Source organism: Penicillium robsamsonii, assembly GCF_028829455.1.
Source record: "Penicillium robsamsonii strain IBT 29466 chromosome Unknown utg000001l_segment0_segment0, whole genome shotgun sequence".
NCBI lineage: Eukaryota > Fungi > Ascomycota > Eurotiomycetes > Eurotiales > Aspergillaceae > Penicillium > Penicillium robsamsonii.
This window is the reverse complement of record NW_026643219.1, coordinates 7,021,287-7,041,168: the sequence shown is the minus strand read 5'-3', so window position 1 is coordinate 7,041,168 and position 19,882 is coordinate 7,021,287. Positions and strand designations below refer to the sequence as shown.

Sequence of the window (19,882 nt, the reverse complement as noted above, 5' to 3'; positions counted from 1 at the left end):
CTTCTCTAAAAACTGCTGTCATTGTCAATGTCATAGTCATCGTCACTGTGGCTTTCTTCGGAGTAGTCCTCCGCGAAACCATTCAACTGGTCGAACAAGTCCCAGTCCACTTCTCCCACTAGCTCCACTGCCACATTGAGTGTCCCTTCAAGGCTCGTGATTTTCCTTCTAGCATCTAAGTTTGGAGCTTCCGCATAGACCTTGATGACGATCTCTTGGAGAGATGAAATCTCTCTGAGACGAGCATCAACCAGCACAAGGGCCTTGGCACAGATCTTCGGGCTGTCAAGTGAATCGAGCTGGTGTTTCATGGCATTTGTGCTGTGTGAGGTTGTGATGATCCTTTTCAGATTGGTGCAGTGGTACTAGATCTTTTCCAGTATTGAGGCTGTCCTCTTACAGGCTGACCTTGTCTTGAAGATCAAGTTACATGGTTATATATGTTTGCTGTTTGACTGCCAAAGAATTTGTCAAAGAATAGATCAAACAAAGGAGCCATTTCAAGCGATCATTATGACCGTATCAAATGCCCGATTCTAGGGGCAAAATAATATTGTGCCTCTTTCCGTTTTCGACTCTCACTATATACCCTAATGATACTAAATCACATTGAGACGGTTATAAAGCTGCGGCCCCACATAAGCCCTGGTCCACTATGTCCACTAGCCCCATATTTAGACGTAGTAGAGGGAAACTTGTTCTCCAGTATAGCTCGACATGTATTTCTTCGAGTAATTTCACATGTACAGAGTACCCCGCGGCAAAATGCACTACATGACACAAATACGACCAGGTCAATTGGAGCTAATTGGGCAAATGCATGTTGCCCCCGAAATGCAGAAAGTGACTGGTTCCTTTTAAAAGTAAATACGGAATAATAGACAAAGTACAGCAGGCTCTAAGCGATTTGAATGACGTACTCTGTACTCCGTACTAAATAATATAACACAAGTTTCATGTAATTCACTTGAAAAGCAAAGTATCTGATACAAAGGTAAAGCGCCGATATGACATCACCCTAGCTTGTTTAAGAGAGCTTTAAATAGTTAAACATCTTTAAGGCCCAAAGAGGACAAGTTAAGGTCCAGTAAATCGCCCCAGGTATTCATTGGCTTGTTTCATCGCAATTGTCCCATTCCCTAGCTCCTTAAGCCTTGAAAGAAAAAAGTCAGATCCGATGACTTGCTTTTGTTTAATACCCTCCCAGGGTTCCCTCCTGCCAATACCAATTTTATCCAATTTCACTCACGTATATCGCATCTCTCTCAACCCTACCCCATATACCTCCACAGCTCCAGTAGATCTGAAGCTGTGACCTCCAAAATGTTCAAGCCTGCAGTTGCACACAATGTCATCAAGGCTCTGAACACCGTCCGCCCTGCTACATGCTTCACCCGCCCTCTCTCATACACTGTGTCACTCGGAAAGAAGAAGAACGATGACCCTTTAAAAGACCCCATCATCTCTGCGACAACCAAGGCCCCCGAGGGTACTTCTGGTGTGGTGGAGGGCCAATTCGCTCGCACCGATGAAAGCGTCCACATCGAATACCCTCCCGACAGCGAGATTCCCGCTCAGCCCGTGGCTCAGGGACGCGGTGGCATGCATTTCAAGCGTACACTGGCTCAATTCTCACTTGAGAAAAAGGTCAGCGTCGTGACTGGTGGTGCTCGTGGCTTGGGTCTGGTCATGGGCCAAGGCCTCGTCGCTTCCGGCTCGGATTTGGCTATCATTGATCTCAACGGTATGTTCTACGGCCACTACAGATGAGCGGATCAAATAGTTTATCCTAACATCTACCACAGAGGACGAAGCCGAGTCCGCAGCTACCTCGTTGATCGAGCAGTTCCGCAAGGAGAATCCCGGTCTGGAAGAGTACGTCCATGGCCATACGATCTCAGCTCGCTGTAGTGGCTAATTTCAAACAACAGCATGCCCAAAGTCACTGCTCATTACGCGGACGTCGCCAGCCCCGACTCCGTGCAGAACGCCATGACCGAAGTGCTAGCCAAACATGGCCAGATCGATAACCTGGTCACCTCGGCCGGCTTTACCGAGAACTTCGAGGCCATCAACTACCCCTTCGACCGTATGCAGAGACTGTGGGGCGTCAATGTCGATGGCACATACCTCTTCGCCATCAATGTTGCCAAGCACCTGATGGAGCGCAAGGCGCCCGGTAGCATTGTCATGATCGGCTCCATGTCCGGTTCCATTGTTAACGTTCCCCAGCCCCAGGCTCCGTACAACGCTGCGAAGGCTGCTGTGCGCCACCTTGCCGCTTCGCTCGCTGTGGAGTGGGCTGGCCATAGTATCCGCGTCAACTGCATTAGCCCGGGCTACATGCTCACTGCTCTGTAAGTGTCCCGATGAGATACATCTGAACAAATAAATATCTAGGAGGAATCGTTGCTAATGTTGTCTTAATTCAGAACCCGGAAGATCCTCGATGAGAACCCCCAGCTTCGCGACCAATGGATCTCTCTCATCCCTGCCGGCAAGATGGGCACACCGGAGGACCTGATGGGTGCCGTCACCTTCTTGCTCAGCGATGCCTCCAAGTACGTCACTGGGGCAGATCTCCGTGTTGACGGCGGCTACACCGTAACTTAAACACGTCACCTGCGTGCTATTCAAGATTTCTTTTTGATTTTCTTGTTGCATCATACTAGCTTTTCTTTCGTGGATGTGAATTCGACATATACCAGTCATGTGTTACGACATGAGTTGCGGGATAACTTGGCCATGCATCTTGGGTTTTGCATTTTTGGGGGCCACAAAACTCCCGGAGAATACTCTTTTCTGAGAGTGACTTGGTTAAAAGGTCCACTGGATTTCTTTCGCTTTCAATAATGATCTTGAATCATGCAGTGTGGGGGAGCATCTCCTCACAAAAAGAGCTACACGGTGGTCCAGGCCCCTTGGGTCCTACCCAGACCACTCCCTGTTTAGCGAATTGACTATCCCAGTACCTCCTTGCAGAATGCAAGAATTAAACGTAGATATAGATGGGGTATAAATAAACCTAACCTGACGCACCTGCATTCCGGGATGCACCTCGGATAACCTGGAACTGGGAATTCCGCCGGGACAGATTCCGATCTCCCCGTTACAATTCTACATAGTGTGCGTGCGAAGGGATATAGTCGACTCAATACCTAGGTATATCACAATATACCCATGTCATCCGATATATCCCCAGGTTGAATACGAATGAAATAAGATATGGTACTTGTGTCACATTGCTAGAGCAAACAAATCTGCTTATAACGTCCTTACTATGAGCTTGTGGCAAATAGATCAGATATTTAAACCCCCTTTGCGGCCAAGAGCGAGGCATTGTCAAATTAGAGGTGACCTTTGGAGAATTCCAAGGCTGCAAAGCTCCAACCGGAGATTGTGCAACTTGCCCTTATTATCCAGAGACATCGAATCGATAGTCGAAGAGTCGCTTAACTGTGGCCCTCTGGCGTTTAAGATTGACACCATCCTGTCTCAGTTTTACAGCGCTCAATATCCAAAACAATAGCCTACCTCGCTCTATACCTCACCATAATTGGTTCTCTAAGGCCGTCTCTGCATAAATAATGAAACGAATACTTTTGGAACCATGTCAGATGATGAATACCCATTGTACCTAGATTAGTCTGTATGGTTGTTTCCACTGCAAAGGCCTGCTGTTGGTCTTTTGTCCGCGAAGCTAGCACAATTGCGCAGCGATGTAAATATTGTATATATAGTGCAGTGTTAGATAGAAACATGAAAGAGCTCTGTGAAACATATATATTTCAAGTTTTTCCATACTCGGTGCTGATTTCCTGTTAAAGCCTCAAATTGACAATGTCCCGTCTTGGCTTCGCTCTTATGTCGATCTCTTTTTTTATCTCCGACTCATACCACTTCCATGCTCCGTGCCGAGCCCACTTAGCTCGGGGATGAAGAAAGTCCTACGGAGCACTGTAAATAAAACCCCCCCTCTTTGTCGGTTCAAGTCCCCTTCCTCTCTACAATCGCCCACAAGCTACCATGCGTTTCAATTCCACATTAAGCCTGGCAGTACTGGCCAGCGCGACAGCTGCTCAATTGACAACCCAACTATTTAACTTCACCAGCTCAATCAACATCGAAAACAGCGAGCTCCGTCCTAACGGCCATCTCCTCACAACCTTTTACAAAGCCCATCTCTACACAATCAACCCGCTAGCCCGGAAACCCGAAGCCGAGCTCGTCGCCACGCTTCCCGGCGCCACAGCTCTAACCGGCATTGCACCCGTTGGCCACGACAAGTATGCCGTCGTAGGCGGGGTACGAGGCTCATACCACTACGACAATGAGACCATATACACTGTCGATTTCAGCAAGAATGCCAAAACGCCCACCATCGAGACTGTCGCCCACATCCCCGACGCCGATATGCTAAACGGCATGGCTTCAATGCCATTGCAGCCGCATATCCTCCTAATCGCAGACGCGCGGTTGGGATCCATCTTCCGCGTGGACATTACCACCGGTGTCTCGAAGGTGGTGTTAAAGAACGACGCCCTTGCTGCGCCCACGAACTCCTCCATGCCCATTGGCATCAATGGCCTGCAGGTAGTTGGAAATAATGTGTATTTCACCAACAGTGCGCTTAATATCTTCGCCCGGGTGCCTGTCAGCGAGGATGGACAGACCTTTGGCCATATACAGGCCATTGCGCGTCTGGAGCGCGAGGCTGGTGATACTGAATCCGATTGGGATGATTTTGCTATTGATGATAGTGGAAATGCTTATGTTGCGCAACCCCTCAATACCATTGCTAAGATCACGCCGGATGGAACGCAGAGTGTTGTTGCTGGCGGCAGTGATAGCTTGACTTTTATTGGGCCTACGTCTCTGCAGATTGTGCCGGGTAGGAAGTTGGCTTATGTTACTACCCGTGGAGGTGATAAGGGGGGTGTTTCTTATGGTGGACAGGTTGTTGCTCTTCAGCTTCGCTAGTAAATAGTGCAGGATCTGAGTATATATAAATATGGTTTTATATTTAGATGCTTCGTATGCCACTCATCTATTTACAACTAGAATCTAAGGACCTGTGAAAGTGACGCCGAAAATGACCGCTTTTGGCGCTTGAAACTATTCCCCTTCCACCCGTAACTAAGCCTCTGCTTGACCCCCACTATTCTGCACCATTAGTAGAGTTAACAGAGTCTTCAATATCTGCCATTTTTACCAATTAGTCGTACGCCTTTCTGTCAAGTTCTTTTAGTTATCACCACCTTTCCCGTGAAATTTAATCCATCGGTTGAATCGTCTATTCCATCGAATCCGAAGGAGCAGATCTCTCCCGTAGCCTCAGAAGTCCCTGGTGAAGGCACCAGACAGAATCTACAGGAGAAATCAGCCACGGGGAGCGTGGAGCAGATTTCGGTCTGTCAATAATCATATGGTCAATCCTTGGCAACCCTTAAAGAAGGTTAAGACAAAGAAGTTAAATATATATCAAGATTCTGATTCGGCCTCCATAGCGCTTTTCCTTTAAACTACTCTTAATTTATTCCTAGCCCGTACCCCTTTCTCTTATTGTAAGCTTCCTTTTCGTCCGAGAGATACCTGCTCGCTCTAAGCTTACTCCAGCTCTTAGAGAGAGGATCTGTAAGCTCCTATAGAGGCTTTATACCGGCAGAATATTATATAAACAGAGGGGGTTAAGATTACCTAGGTAATGCGTTGTCACTGTAGAGAGTTCAATGCCACGACCATACATTGTTGTACCTCGCCCTCATTCGGGGTTACGTCACCGACCCAGTGCCCTAGCTCCCAATACCCATGTGCGTTGTATAGGTAATAACCTTAGTTCTGACAAATCTCTCCCAACGCCATCCTCCCTAGAGCTAGTATTGGACACTTTGCGCACCTGTTCCTCCTATTTTGTCTGGTTGATCAACTTGCCCGTGTTGCACTTTCAAAATAGCCTCTCCGGCAGGACTCACGAAAAAGGAAGCCACGATGAGCTCGCGTGAACCCAGGTCGACTCGCCCCAAACTCACTAAAACCTCATCTTCTCACTCCCTTCCACCCACCGACATCCCATCCACCAGACTTCAAGCCACCGAAGTGTCGCCTGACAAGTTTCTCACTACCTCCCGAACAGGCATGCCATTCCATGAAACAGCGCCCACCCCTCAATGTACAAATCCTCTCCGCGATGCTGATTCTGACCCTAGCTCTGTCTCGGCGCATTTTACCACGACTGCCACCACAGGCTCAACGATTTCGTCTGAGCTCCATTCACGCGATCTCGATAACTCCTCCTACCGCGTTCATTTCGACGACATTTCTGTTCCACTAGATGCGAGAATCCTCACTGCTCCGTCGTTCCAATAGCTTAAAGCGGCACTAAACCAGTTAAAAGATCAACTTTCCAGCCCCAATCCCCCGTCGTCCCAGTTCATACATCTGCAAGACACGGGGGAAAACCTATTCTCCAGAATTAAAGAAGACCAAGAGCTCTTTCCCGGTGTGCGAGTGACAATCTCGTATCTTCGCGGCGAAGTACTGTTTAAAGTCATGCCAGACCACCAACACGATTCAATCATTGCCTTAGAAAGGCAATTCACAGGTCCGCCGTTTACATATATCTGCCAAGTCTGACATGCGTTCAAGGTTCTATTCATGATTAGGACTGAAGCTAGCACTAGAACAATGACGTAAAAATGGAACATGCCGTGGTCTATCACTAGGCAATATCGGACAAGATATCTAAAGATGAATCATGGATATTATTGTCTAAATAGCTAGAAACAAGAATGCATATATAGATCCACTCTGCAGGGGGGCTGAGATACCTAGGGGGAAAAGGACAAACGCCAAGACTGGGATTCAAACCGGGATATGCTGCTGGGCCCTAAAGGACTCCTCATGCGAGGGCGGACAACTAGCAGGTTTGTTCCCATTATACCATCTTGGGGTCGATAGCGATAGCCGCGGGGGGGGGGGGGGGGGGGGGGGTTAGCAATCGGCGGCAAGACAAGACTTGTAGACAGTGATTGTGTGAGTCAAGGGATGCTAGCTGAAGGGAATCAGCACCAAGGCAGTTGGCTCGTTCAATCCAGTAAATTATCCAGTACATGAACGAGCGAGGCTGAGGTACAAAGAGCATAGAATTAATTGGACTAAGTCTTTGGGACACGACATGCCTGGCTGGTATGCCTGGCTGGTTCAGACTAATGGGGCCCGCTGCCAGTTGCGAGAGGTACTGATAGACTTAAAGTACCAAAATCAGATTTAATGCAGTGTTCCATCGCACAGTCAATCTCTGCAGCAAGTTCAACGGCCCCCACAGATTGCTTTATCCGGCGGCCACATTCACACCGGACTGGAAGTATACTATCTTCCCATCTGATACCCAGTTGGAACTCAGAGATTCAGCCAAAATACTATTTTCCTTTATAGAACACAATACCAAGGAATGTAGGAAGCCAGGTTCATGTTAGAGACTGCCAAATTAGAGACGGCAGTCGAGGACCAATACTGATATTGCGGGTACACTAGAGTGTGCACGGTTGTAGCGACGTTCTGGCTATGTCTGCAACGGGTTGTGGCTAGGTATACGCTTGATATGAGCAGTTCAGGGAGAAGATATTTATGCGTCTTCTAGATCGTTTGCAGTGGATTTTCAGTGGAGAAAGATGGAGAAAGTACACCAGACCCAATCACAATCTTCCCCGGGTTTTCTCCGCATACCGCATACTCGAGAATTTTTCTCTCCCATTGGATATAGCGAATTAAGGGGGCAAATGGATGTGAATGTCACCTCGGAATAGCTCCTTGATTTGGCCTGAAGGATTTTCCCCAGGTCGTATTGGGGGTGTTCTGTATCACATCTAGCAGGTCGGCCGCCGATAGGGCTGTGTTTTTGCTACATCCCTGCTTGCAAAAGGACACGCAATTCGGAATGTAATAAGGATTTTTTTTCCGGCTAGTCCTTTTATACTTTAGTCTTATTAGTGAGTAGTGTAGTTCCTTGTAGACATGTAACGGTGAAGTCCCCAGAACATCGAGGGAATTTGGGCATATTTAGAGATATTTTAAGATTTAGGGAGATCCTGGGGAGATTTAAGGCAGATCTCTCCGGTCCGGTTTGGAATTGAAGGGGATTTCCCCCACCTTGACCGCTACAGGCAAGGGCGAACCCTGGGGTACATTTCTCAGTTTCTTTGTTTCTGATCTGTTTTTCTTTCTTTTCTCCTTTGTGGAGTATATGAAGCGTTTACCATGTTCGTATCTAAACGCCAGTTGAGCATGTCTAAAGGCTTTAACTGATGTGGTTCAAGTTCACCTTGAATATCTTGTTCTGAAGTATCGACTTGCCACTTCAGAGTATTACGACATCCGGAAGGATAACACGAGAGCTCTTCTCGTTTGAAAGGTCATCTGCCAGGCCTTTTTTCGTTTGCCAAAAGCGTTTTGTGCTGAATACAAAGGATGATAGGCAAGGCTTGGCTTTACATCAGCACGACTGGTCCACGCACTATTCAGCAGTATTATTTGATTCTACCCCCCCCTCGGTATTGCCATTCTCGCGGCACTCATCTCGGACGTCTCTGCGTGCAAAGTCAATATCCCGGTGTCATCTTAAGCTCGACTGCCCAAACAAACGTACAAGATGGAACCAAAGCTCCCCCAAGGACTCGTGGTCATGTCGAGTGTGTCTCCTAGTGAGATATTTGAGCAGGAGACATTAAGTAACGGTGTTTACAAGAGTCTTTGGCAAGGTACATCCCCCTATTTGGTCCCTTGGTGGAGGGGCTGACTGACAAGACACAGCCTACTCGATCTCGCACCTGGCCAGCAAAGATGAGACCGAACGTCGCCTAGAACATCTCTTCTGGAGGATATGGGGTACTAAGCGCCTCTCGAGCCGTATAAATCTCCATACCCTAGACGGTCTTATCCTACGCATCAAAGCACCGGCAATATTATCTGTCGGACAAAGGCTCACCGTCTCACCGTTGCCTGGGAATGGCGACAAAGAAAAAAAGGTAAACAAAAGATTGTTCCACACCGCACCATATCAACCCCATATTGACAATTAATGCAAGTCCATTAATAAGAATCAGTCAGGCTGCGCAGCCGAAACCTGTTCTCCTAACTCAATATTGAAGAAGCTGCAGCCTTCAGAGGTTGGAAGGCATACGACAACACGCCTGCTTCTTGACACTCCCCTCGGCACAAAAATAACACTCGAACCCTCCAATTCACCTACCACAGACATGTCTGATGAGCCCACTCTCGCTCCCAATGTGGGTAGCATGGGCCATCAGCGTCGCAAAAAGGCCTCGATGGATTCTGATTCTACTCTCCTGCGAGAAAAGGCTGGCAACCATCCTAAGAAGACATCCATTGTTGCTGAGCCTACCATCATTCCGGATAATTTGGGCCAGCACGGTCCCAAGAAGACCTACCTTACTGCGACACGCAACGGACGAGGCCCACGCCGCCGGCCAGTCTTCAACCGCCGCAAGTCCTCGCAGACATCTATCCCGAAAACACCACATCCCACTCGCCGGCGCTCCGAACCATCCACCAAATCCGATGGCGCTGACGCCATCTACGAAGACAGCTATGTAGAGCTGGGTCTACTGCAGCACCTCAGTTTCCGCGACGAGGAAGACCAGATCGCGCGTGATCTGGGACGTGAGATTGCGCCTGAGCCGAAGCCCGTCAAGCCACCTGTTCCACTATTCGACGACGAATTTGTCAATGAGCCTTCTGCCGTGGAGGCCGCGAAAGCAGCTCCAAAGATGTATCCTATTCCTTTTCCGCGAGCTTCTTCCCTCCGGCACCCAATGTTGAGCCCCGGGGATTTCTGCAAGATCACGCCGTCCTTCGGAGTTATGGAAAGCCACCTCGACTTGCCTGGTGGACCGGAGCTTGCTGCTCCTGATGATGTTGAAGGGGACTGGACCGATATTGATGCTATTGATTCGACACTTCCTGTCTCGCAGCCCTTCAAGAACCTGATCTCGCACCATGAGACTGTTGACCAAGACCTCCCAGCTGTACAGCCCATTGCCCCCGTTGTCAAGGCGGCCTCGTTGCTGTCATCTGCTATGAAGGGAGTGAAGTTGTGATTTCTCATCGCCGAGGGACCGAGTCTTGACCTGGGGGACTACGACTAAGGCACATCTATCTTTGCTCTGACTACGCCGGCTCTCGACATACTGTACATTACCGTGCCTCAGAGCATGCTCACCTGAAGATCTTGGAAATACCGGATGCTTGAAGAGGAAAGTATCCCAGCAGATGCGGGTTACTCTGGAAGACAAAGAGGTGGCATTCGCTCATCGTATGAAATTGATGGCATGAGAACCGAATAAAAGAAAAATTCATATCATGATATCCAAGTGCACGCTTAGAGCTTATTCTATGTATTTCAATATTCACAGTAAACAACAGAAGCAAATCAGTCTCTACTAATGAGACTACATTAAAGTCATCGAGCGATGACTGAAGAAAAGCCTTAGTGCATTGTATTGGGATAACGCCATCCATAAAAATAGGCAAAAGCACTATACATCATGACTCCAGAACCCGAGTGCCAGGTACCAAAAGAACAAACGAAGGCAAATGCTATTCAACCACCGTGTCCATCCGATGCCATCAAGGGATCTATCCATGATCCCACCCAGCAAGCCCACTATCAAAGCGAGCATGCATAACTTCAAAAAGTCCACCTAAATCTGCTCACCCTTCTCCGCATCAAACCCAGCCTCAGAAGGAGCCGACCTGCGACTCTTCAACCAGCGCACCAAGACCCAAGAAGCAGTCATAACCCAGAACACCAGGTTAATAATATCAATCCAAACAGCATGGCGCATACGATTAATCTTCGACGCATCACCAAGCTCAGAAGTAGCAGCAGCATCCACCTTGGCACCCGAACCCTCCACGGGATGAACACCAATATACATCTTCCCGAAGATGCCAAAGAGTGTCAACCACAGCACTGTGACAACAAACTCCCACGCAAACTGCGGTAGCAGCAGCGCAGGACCAGGCCCGGCACCGGGCTTGGCTTTGCGCATCACGAATGGCAGGATGAGATGGATGGCTGCGGTGACGGTTGCCAGGAAGGCTGTGATGAGCGCGTACACCCATTTCGAGTGCCAGGTGTGTTTGTCTGAGTGGTCGTGGCGAACGTCTCTTCCGTACAGGCCGATGACTGTTAGGCCAAAGACGAATTGGAGGAAGCGCACAGTTGAGAAGAGCATGAACGTTAACTTGGCGCTTTTGGTTTGTTCTTGTTGGGGTGCCTCGAAGTGCATTGTTGTGCCGGGCGTTGCGCCGGCTGGGTAGCCGCTCATTGGGTGTTGCTCGGTTTGGTAGTTTGGTGGATAGACGCCGGTAGTTTGGTATTTTTGGAGATCTTTCTTGGCTTTGTATTTTTTGGCTTGGGAGTAGCCGAGTTTGAGGAGAGGGACAGCCAAGAAAGACATTTTGGTTCTCTTGGGTGTGTGTGTGATGATGTAGTTGTTGGTTGTAAGGTGTGAATGTAAGTAAGGTAAATGCCTTCGAGGATATGGCGCACAGCGCAGAGATTATGATGAAAAATAGAGAAATGAGATTTCGATTTCGAATGATAGAAGACGAGTATTCCAAGATTTGGCAGACCAGATGCCAAATAAGAGGAACGAATCTATTGTCGAGATTGTATGGATGGATGGAGAACAAAGAGAAGGTTGCCCAGCGTATTCAAAAGATATAATAGGAATGAAAGAGCACAAAAGAAAGTAGTGAGAATAGAATGAAAGACGAGTCTGAGTTCAATGGCACGGCATGGCTGTTCTTTATAGACCAGCCCTATTCTCGTTCCCCGAACATATTCCTCAGAACTTGAACACAACAAAGGCTAATGGTGCTATTTTCTGGCACTTGCAACCCAGGATGAAACGAATCTCCTTCTTTGGGCGCGCGGTTCGCTCTGACGTTTCTCCACTGTGACATATCGTCGTCTTTCATCCAAAGACACTGAGTCGGGGACGAGAAGATGAAACGGGTAGATCAAAATAGAATACCGAACACCCCTGTAAACACAAGCTAGCCCCAATCATGCATCAAACTAACACCAAGTTAGGTCTTGCAGAACTTAGTGGGGCTTCAGTTCGCGCGCGCCAACTCGGGTTTGATGTGGTTTCAAGTTGCTCGAGGTCCAATCAAAATACATCTATTTTTGGGAGCTTACTATATGATGATCTAAGAAAAGAATACATGCTACGAGAATGGATATTGGATCATTTCACATCTCATTCAGAACATACATATCGTAGACATTACAATTACAAAGACACAACCAGGAACTCCAAGAACTTTGTCCGATCAGATGCTCGCCATACCAACATGCTTTGAGAGGGGATTTCCTTCCATGCAAAAATCCCAGAACACCACTCTCAAAAAGTATCCAACACCCAGACCCGTAAAAAAACAAATGCAACGATGAAATGTCAACTATGGGGAGTAGGTCAACTACGCCGGTCGACTTGCTCCGGAATCCGCAGAGCCCTTGATGCCTGGAACAGAAGCCGCAATCTTAGGATGATTTCCAGTGGGTAGTGGGGGCTTGAGGTCGGTGGGAGACGCAGGCGCGGAAGGTGGGACCGGCGAATTTTCATCATCATCATACTCATGTCCTTGGTATTCATCATCGGGAAGACCCGACCCACCGGCGGAGGAGTGGTCCACCGAAGCGCGGTCGTATCCCTGTTGGTAAGGCTGTGGGCCATTCTTGGATGCGTTCTTCGTCGCCTTCTTGGTCTTGCGACCCTTCATCTTGGCCTTCTCCAAAAGTCGTTTCTTCTCCGCTAGTCGCTTGCGCTCTTTGCGGTCTTTCATCTCATACTGTCGGATTAGGGCTTCGGGCGGAGTCCCAAAGATGCTCTCATATTCGCAGAATTCACAAATCCAGATATCCTGGAGACTCGGGGGATGGTGAAGGTTCGTGTATTGTTGCTGGATCTTGCGTTGGCGTGCAGACAGTGCGTATATGCTGCTTGGTGACCGTTTCTTCTTGGGGCCCACGGGAGTTGGCTCCCCACCTTGAGCGGGTGCTTGGGGTGGGGCCTGGTGGTTCGTGGGGCCAGTCTGTGCCCCTTGTGTGGAGAGCCCCTTGTGTTTTTGACTTGCCGGTCCGAGTGGTGAAGTAGGGGATCGATAAGGGATCGAATAGTTTCGCTGCATAGCCATGCCCTTGGACGAGTCGGACTCACACGTGAAGGTAAACTGTGTCTTGGTCGGAGTGGTATTTTCTTTTTCTTTCTCCAACAGGCTAACGTTGCTGGGACCTCGAGGCGGGGAGGAGTGTGTTGCGGCATTGGCGATCGCGGTGGAGATGATTCCCTGGTCAGAAGAAGATTCACCTGGTGCGTAAGTTAGAACACTGTACTCGGGGAACGGAGGAGAAATATGCATACCAGAAGGGCCGGGGGTGGACATCAGCCCATCCCGCCGATTGGGCGTCCGCGCGTTCATCCATCCATTCTGAGCATTTGGTGATAACGGGTTTCTGCTGCTACTACGAACAGTAGGACGTCCCAACCGACCTCTACCTGAGCCAGATATCCCATTTCCTAAAGGAGACGCAGGGTTTCCACTCCCATAATATGTGCCAGTAGCATCAGTCGGGGTAGGAACCTGTGCGGGGGTTGAGCTTGCCAACCCCATACTGGCGAACTCCGGAGACAGCGCAGAATGGTGTCCTCCCAAGTTTCCGGGTGTAGGTATCTTTCGCTTTTTCTTGTTATTCGTATTCTCAAACGCGTCATAGCCATCCCCGGTTGAAGATTTTGTCTGCGGTGTGTCGTGAGGGAAACTATGTGGATTGCCAGACGCGGGAGGTGACATGGACGATCTCCGAACAACACCACTCCTCCGAACAACCATCGGACCGCCTTCATCACCGCTCTCCAACTCTACCGACGTCTCAAATTCGTGGGTGTCAACCTCTGGTGACAATTCAGTCTCCGCAGTCTGCTGCACATAAACTTTGGATTCATTCACCGCCTCTTCGGAATCCGCAGAGACACCATAGAATATTTGAGATGCCGGCGGCGTAGGAGGATAGAATAGAGTGTCGGCAGCATCCGAAGAAAGGCGTGAACGGAGGGTCCGTCTAGGTAGAGGACGGATCAGACGATCAGGGTAAATGGTAGAGGGCGTGTCAGGGGACGAATTGAACACCCCGTCTACATGGCATCGTCAGTATCCAGTCAACTAGTTGATCGTCATCCTGAATTGGGGAATCCCCGATCATCCGGACTAGACGTCTCTGAGCAGACATACTCATTGTAGCTGTCATCATGCAAGATATCCACGCTCGCCATCAACCACCGACGATGCTATGAGAATGATATTCCAGCCCTTTGGCTCTGTCCTTTTATCCCCCGCCACCGTATTTGCTTCGGAAGGGGCCAGTAATCCAAAAGTCGGGGGTGGTGTTGAGGGGCGAATTGGGGGGGGGGTAATATCTTCAATGTCTGTGGTGCGCGGTCATGAGCTTTCCATTCAATAACAACATCCCGAGAATCGTATAGGTGGTGAGGTCAACATGTAACTGGGAATCAATCCAATCCCCGCGTTCCTCTGCCGTCCACAATCTCGGGGACACGAATATCGACCTACCCACAAAATAGTGCTATTACTCAGCACCTTATATATTCAAGAGCGGTATAGGATCCAAATTCAGAAGCGAAGCAAACCTGGACCTAGATCCAGTGCTAAAGTCAAGGCAAGTGAATAACTAGAATAACTACCAAGAGGGGTTGAGGGATATGAAGAGAAAGAGACAAGTCACGGGAATTTGAAAATACGCTAATCTACTTTTGGTAATGCTCCCCTATGACTTCGGCGAGAACTGGCATTACTTTGAGTACATGACTCTGAAGAACTCTGAAGAACTTCTCTGCAGGCCAGACACCTGGGGAGCACGTCTTTGGTGTATCTTCTAGGTACCATCATAGATTACATCTTTGGTTATCAGTCGACAAAATACTACTGCATCAACGGATGCTACTTGGGAAAAAGAGATCCCGCTCTGCGATCATCTTCAGATAACCAGGTACTCCCGGTACCTGAATTCACAGGGAAGCATTCAAGAGCTGGGGTGCCGGATTGATTGCATGCTGGCTATTCATTTGCTGATCACATCATGAACCATACCTAGCCCTAACTTGTGCAACGAATCTCGATCGGGTGTGATGGGACCTGTTGAACCCCTCCGGAAGGCTTTTCTCAAAGCTTCATTTCGCCTCTCCTACCACCAACACACCTCGGAGCACATTTCGGACAAATAACTACATCATCTAGATGTTAGGAAGAATCGATGCTATAAGTTTTCAACTTGCAACTAGACTAAAGTTGTCTTGCCGGCGCCTAAAACGGGTTCGGCTCGGAATGGGAGGCACATTCGGTACAGAAGATGGTCCAGACATACAAAACCTGACACAAAGGAGTCATTGGATTGGTCATTCCTATTGTTCCTAGAACTTAGGTAGAACCGAGGGTCGAGTTTTGCGGCTTAAACCAATTTAACCGTGGTAGTTGCCCTCTTCCTAGAGTGCTCTTTGCGTTATTTCCACTGGGGCACATCGTATTGCGGTTCAGAGGAGAATGTTGGTAGCCCTATACAGTATTGCATGATGTGCCTTGTTCCCTGGCCGTCTTTCTTTGTCTGGCAAGCCCTCTGGTTGGTTTATCCTGCGGTAAAAAAAAAAGAAACTCCTCCCACTAATGAGCCACAAAGCCAATGTACACTGTAAATATTTGGTTGAAAGAACGGCAAAATGTAGAGTAAAAACAGCATTAAAGTCCTCCGTAGGCAATGGGGGGGAAAAGAAGTGAAACACGAACAGCATGAGTGGTGAAAGATTCGCGCGTCGAAGAGGCGTCGAGAGCGGGGAAACCGGCGATTGGATCTTTTGGAGTCCCATTCCGGCACTTTTCTCCTTCTCTTCTTCCTCCCCGCCATTACAAGGAATTATTTCTCGGACTATGTAGTCATCGGGCTCTTCATCGAGCCTTGTGACGACTTTATACAGATCTGCGATTCCCAATTGTCCTGCTCTTTTTCACCTAACTCCCCTCCCCAAGAGCTCTCAATCGCGCGCGAAAGCTCCCTCGCAAACGGCTTTTCTCGAGTGCTGGAATCACACCAACCAACGTCTCGAAAACTTGTTGACTTTTCCTGATTTGACCTTCAGAGCTCTTTTTTACTCTCTTACAATCCTCAACCCTCCCCCACCATGACTCCTCGTCGTTCCTCTCGGGCTCGCACCTCCCAGCCCTCTCCTGCCCTCCTACAACACACCAACTCCTCCTCCAGCTCCTCGAACTCCCTTACTCGAGAGAGGAGCACTCGATCAAATCATAAAAATCCTTCTCCTCACGAATCGACCGGCAACCGCTCTCAGTCCATCGATGATGCTGAAGGTGGCTCGAAAGACCTTCCACATACGCGGCAGCGCCAGCGCGCCCACGACGACGACGACGATCCACCCCGTGAAGAAGATGAGGATGACCTAGATGATGAGGAGGAGGAAGTAACTCGATGTCTCTGCGGTCAGCAAGAATATCCAGGATTGCCTCCTTCACGTCGCGAGGCCCTCGGTCGCGGCACCATCAAGCTGGAGTCGGGACAAGTTCCCACTGATCCATCTGATCCCATGTCAGATGAGATTGGGAGTATGTTCATCCAGTGTGACTTGTGTAAAGTCTGGCAACATGGTGGTTGTGTTGGAATCATGGATGAAGCAACGAGTCCTGACGAATATTTTTGCGAGGAGTGCCGGAAGGATTTGCATAAGATCAAAGACGAACCTCATGGGTGGGTGAACCCCCGTTATCCTTTGAAATTACTCGGCCCTATATACCCCTACATTTGTGTCAACCCATATCTCGGTGGTTGTGCTTTGCTCTTGCTGCTTTGGAGGGGCTGTTTTTCTGAGGCAGTTTCACGCACAATCACTCCCCCAAGCATTTACAAAATACCAATGCTCCTCGATCTTGCTACATAGAATGTTTTGACAAGGCATACTGACAATCCCGCAGGCAACACTCTTCTACCTACCTTCCTGTTGCACCAGAACCAGTGCCGCCGCCGCCACCACCACCTCCACCACCTCCCCCGGCCCCAGCCCCAGCCCCAACCGTGATCCCGGCAGTGCCTGAGGTACCCGAGGTACCTGAGGTGCCAGTGGTGCCAGCCGTCCCAATCATTCCGGCGGTGGCCCCGTCCCCCGGCCCTTCCTCTCGTGCCTCGTCGAGAGATATATCGCGGCGTTCCAAGGATCCCAAGTCCCGGAGCAGCGAGAGTGCCGCCGCGCACGCAAAGCGGCGATCGACAATGAACAGCCGGGATGCTGCTTACGACGAAGAAGAATTGATTCGACGTGCAATTGAGGAGAGCAAGGCCGAGACCAAAAGCAATGCGGATGAAATGGACACACGTCTGGGCAAGCGGAGTCGAAGTGACAGTGTGACGTGCGTATTCCCAGGCTGAACAGCATTGACTCGGATAATATGGCTAACCAGTTACCCAGGAACAGAGAACGAGCGAAACGTCCGCGAACTACTTCACCCTCACCTAGCGCCATCTCGAAGCATAGCAATATAGCATCTCACCCGCCTTCTGATGATGAGACGAAACAAAAACCCACTGTCAATGGAAATCGCAGACAGAGAGCTACATCTCGAGGCCAGACCGAGAAAGAGCCTGGGAATGACGCCGATGAGGGCGAGAGAGAGGCTCCTGAAGCGGCGAATCGTCGGAAAGAACGATCAAACCGGCGCAAAGTAGATGGTGAGTGACACAGTCCCAAGTACACAATTGCCACTTATTAACACGGCCTTAGTAGAATCCGAGCACGAAATCGGTTCCCCAACCAAGACGGCACCGCCAGAGCCCGAGCCGTCCCACACAAGCCCTAACACCCCTACTCCGCAAGAGCCCACACCTGTTCGTCCGTCAACACGCAAGTCCGGTCGACCTCCCGCGCGTCGCGGTCGTGTTGGACGAAACCAATACACGAAAGATCGGGATACCAACGGGAATGGAGATGTCGGGTATTTGGCGAACTCGCCGCGCCGCGGTCAGTCCCACGAAATCGGCGGAGACTCCCCTCGAGTTGGCTACAGCGGTGTAAATGGAGCACACATGAATGGTGGGGAGTCAGGACGGCCAAGCAAGCCGCGCCACATGCACCCACAGCGAACAACGATGAACGAGATGAAGCGCCGAGTAGCAGCCATCCTAGAGTTCATCTCGCGCATGCAAGTGGAGATGGCCGTTGCCGGCGAGAACTCCACGCCTACGAGCAACGGCGACCGGGCCCAGGGCCTGCTCTTGAAGAGCATGGTCGATCAGATCGACAGCGCCATGCCATCCACGCGCAGCGAGGGCGGTGAGTCCGGCCCCGCCACCACAGACGGCGGCTACGGGGAATCGTCGACGAGCCACGAAAAGGATTTCAAGGAGCTTAGCAGTGTCGAGATGATGGACGTGCTCACTCGCCATCTGCTCAAGTGGCAGCAGGAGTACGGCAAATTTGGAGAACGGTAGACTCTGCCACTACCATACAGCTGGTTTCACTATTCTTCTCGCTCTATCCCATCTTTTGAGCTTATCCACTGCTTCGCACCACGATACCCATCTTAATTTGCTTTTCTCGTCCTATCGATTGTACACTAACTAGACCTGATCTCAGTTTTTTTTTTTTTTTTCTCTTTTGTCTTCTCCATGTTATTCCATACTGGACCGGCGTCAATGATCATGCTGGAAAACAACGGTGTTATGTACCCAGTGGCGACTCATAGTCTTGCTTGGTTCCAAGATTTCATTGCCCATGTTATTTTTCTATCTGTTTATTTGTGATCCATGCTTTGCTATGACTATGATGTCTTGCTCTTCGGTGTGGTCATTATTCTGAGAAGTCCTCTTCTCGTCTGGCTTTTGTATCTTTCCTTGTTTTGGTGCCCAGGTTTGATTTTTGGTGTTCTGGGAAAAGTCAGTGCCTATATATGGCTGTTTGTCTGTCTGCAAGAAATTCTTTCTTTCTCTAGTGAGAATAGTATCACTACTCTTTTGTCCGTTACAAATATTCAAGGTGTTAGGGAGGAAATGGTGTTTCTTACCAAGTATGGAGTATATTGCACATAGCTACCTTGTCTGTGGGAGAAGACACTGGTTCATAGCTGAAGAACGGAGACTACCTAGTCAACGTATTGACAAGGCCAATGGCTCTCCCGAGCTCTCCTTCGTGGGCACCTCGCTTGACCCTTTTGATAGGCTGTGCCAAATAACGTTGCTTGCACTTGGTAATATGTGTAAGACCGAATCGCCGACTATATTTAGAATCAAAATGCAGCTCGGTTACCTTCCCATTGCCTTTTCATATTACATTCTAGGCTCGGAATTAGGTAGTGAGGATGTATTATATGGGTTTATTTCGGTCGATGTAATTGACAAACAGGTTTCTCATTTGTTATAGGCATCTGATGATACCAGAAATAGAGCATTGTTATTACACCGCTAGAAATTCTCAATACAAAGCTTTTCCAATATCAAGACTATCATCGTCACACCGCGCATGATACGCAATATCTCAAAAGGCGAAAATAATAAAACCCCAAAAATAGATCCAAGAAGAAATTGAGAGTTTGGACGGAATAGGAACACGAACACATTTAGAGATTATTGATTAGCTACAAAGTCGACAACTTCATCGTTTATGCCCCAGGCTCCCCATAATTATCACGCCCAAGCAAGCTGTCTGGCCAATTTCGAGAGAAGACGGTGGTAAAGACTTGTACAAGTCCACGCATTGAGTGCAGCAAACGGGAAACTGCGTGG

At 49.1% G+C, this 19,882-nt stretch overlaps 8 protein-coding genes across 8 annotated transcripts; 5 read left to right on the top strand and 3 right to left on the bottom strand.

Annotated features, from left to right (window-relative positions):
* Positions 1-5: 5 nt before the first annotated feature.
* Positions 6-311, bottom strand: N7447_002721 (uncharacterized protein; the record flags this gene model as incomplete). The annotated part of the gene is made up of 1 exon (XM_057226996.1): positions 6-311. One exon carries the CDS (start codon positions 309-311, stop codon positions 6-8), a length of 306 nt encoding a protein of 101 aa, XP_057091012.1.
* A 1,012-nt stretch (positions 312-1,323) lies between these two features.
* On the top strand, positions 1,324-2,613 carry N7447_002720 (uncharacterized protein; the record flags this gene model as incomplete). Its single annotated transcript, XM_057226995.1, has 4 exons — positions 1,324-1,744; positions 1,806-1,875; positions 1,932-2,357; positions 2,433-2,613. 4 exons carry the CDS (start codon positions 1,324-1,326, stop codon positions 2,611-2,613), a joined length of 1,098 nt encoding a protein of 365 aa, XP_057091011.1.
* Positions 2,614-4,026: 1,413 nt separating this feature from the next.
* N7447_002719 (uncharacterized protein) lies at positions 4,027-4,980 on the top strand (the record flags this gene model as incomplete). The annotated part of the gene is made up of 1 exon (XM_057226994.1): positions 4,027-4,980. One exon carries the CDS (start codon positions 4,027-4,029, stop codon positions 4,978-4,980), a length of 954 nt encoding a protein of 317 aa, XP_057091010.1.
* Positions 4,981-5,988: 1,008 nt separating this feature from the next.
* Positions 5,989-6,366, top strand: N7447_002718 (uncharacterized protein; the record flags this gene model as incomplete). The annotated part of the gene is made up of 1 exon (XM_057226993.1): positions 5,989-6,366. The coding sequence occupies one exon, from the start codon at positions 5,989-5,991 to the stop codon at positions 6,364-6,366; it is 378 nt and encodes a 125-aa protein (XP_057091009.1).
* A 2,281-nt stretch (positions 6,367-8,647) lies between these two features.
* On the top strand, positions 8,648-10,115 carry N7447_002717 (uncharacterized protein; the record flags this gene model as incomplete). Its single annotated transcript, XM_057226992.1, has 3 exons — positions 8,648-8,756; positions 8,809-9,023; positions 9,084-10,115. The coding sequence occupies 3 exons, from the start codon at positions 8,648-8,650 to the stop codon at positions 10,113-10,115; spliced, it is 1,356 nt and encodes a 451-aa protein (XP_057091008.1).
* A 603-nt stretch (positions 10,116-10,718) lies between these two features.
* N7447_002716 (MARVEL domain-containing protein) lies at positions 10,719-11,480 on the bottom strand (the record flags this gene model as incomplete). The annotated part of the gene is made up of 1 exon (XM_057226991.1): positions 10,719-11,480. One exon carries the CDS (start codon positions 11,478-11,480, stop codon positions 10,719-10,721), a length of 762 nt encoding a protein of 253 aa, XP_057091007.1.
* A 1,027-nt stretch (positions 11,481-12,507) lies between these two features.
* N7447_002715 (uncharacterized protein) lies at positions 12,508-14,360 on the bottom strand (the record flags this gene model as incomplete). Its single annotated transcript, XM_057226990.1, has 2 exons — positions 12,508-14,222; positions 14,297-14,360. The coding sequence occupies 2 exons, from the start codon at positions 14,358-14,360 to the stop codon at positions 12,508-12,510; spliced, it is 1,779 nt and encodes a 592-aa protein (XP_057091006.1).
* Positions 14,361-16,277: 1,917 nt separating this feature from the next.
* N7447_002714 (uncharacterized protein) lies at positions 16,278-18,592 on the top strand (the record flags this gene model as incomplete). Its single annotated transcript, XM_057226989.1, has 4 exons — positions 16,278-16,858; positions 17,083-17,514; positions 17,574-17,833; positions 17,886-18,592. The coding sequence occupies 4 exons, from the start codon at positions 16,278-16,280 to the stop codon at positions 18,590-18,592; spliced, it is 1,980 nt and encodes a 659-aa protein (XP_057091005.1).
* Positions 18,593-19,882: the final 1,290 nt, after the last annotated feature.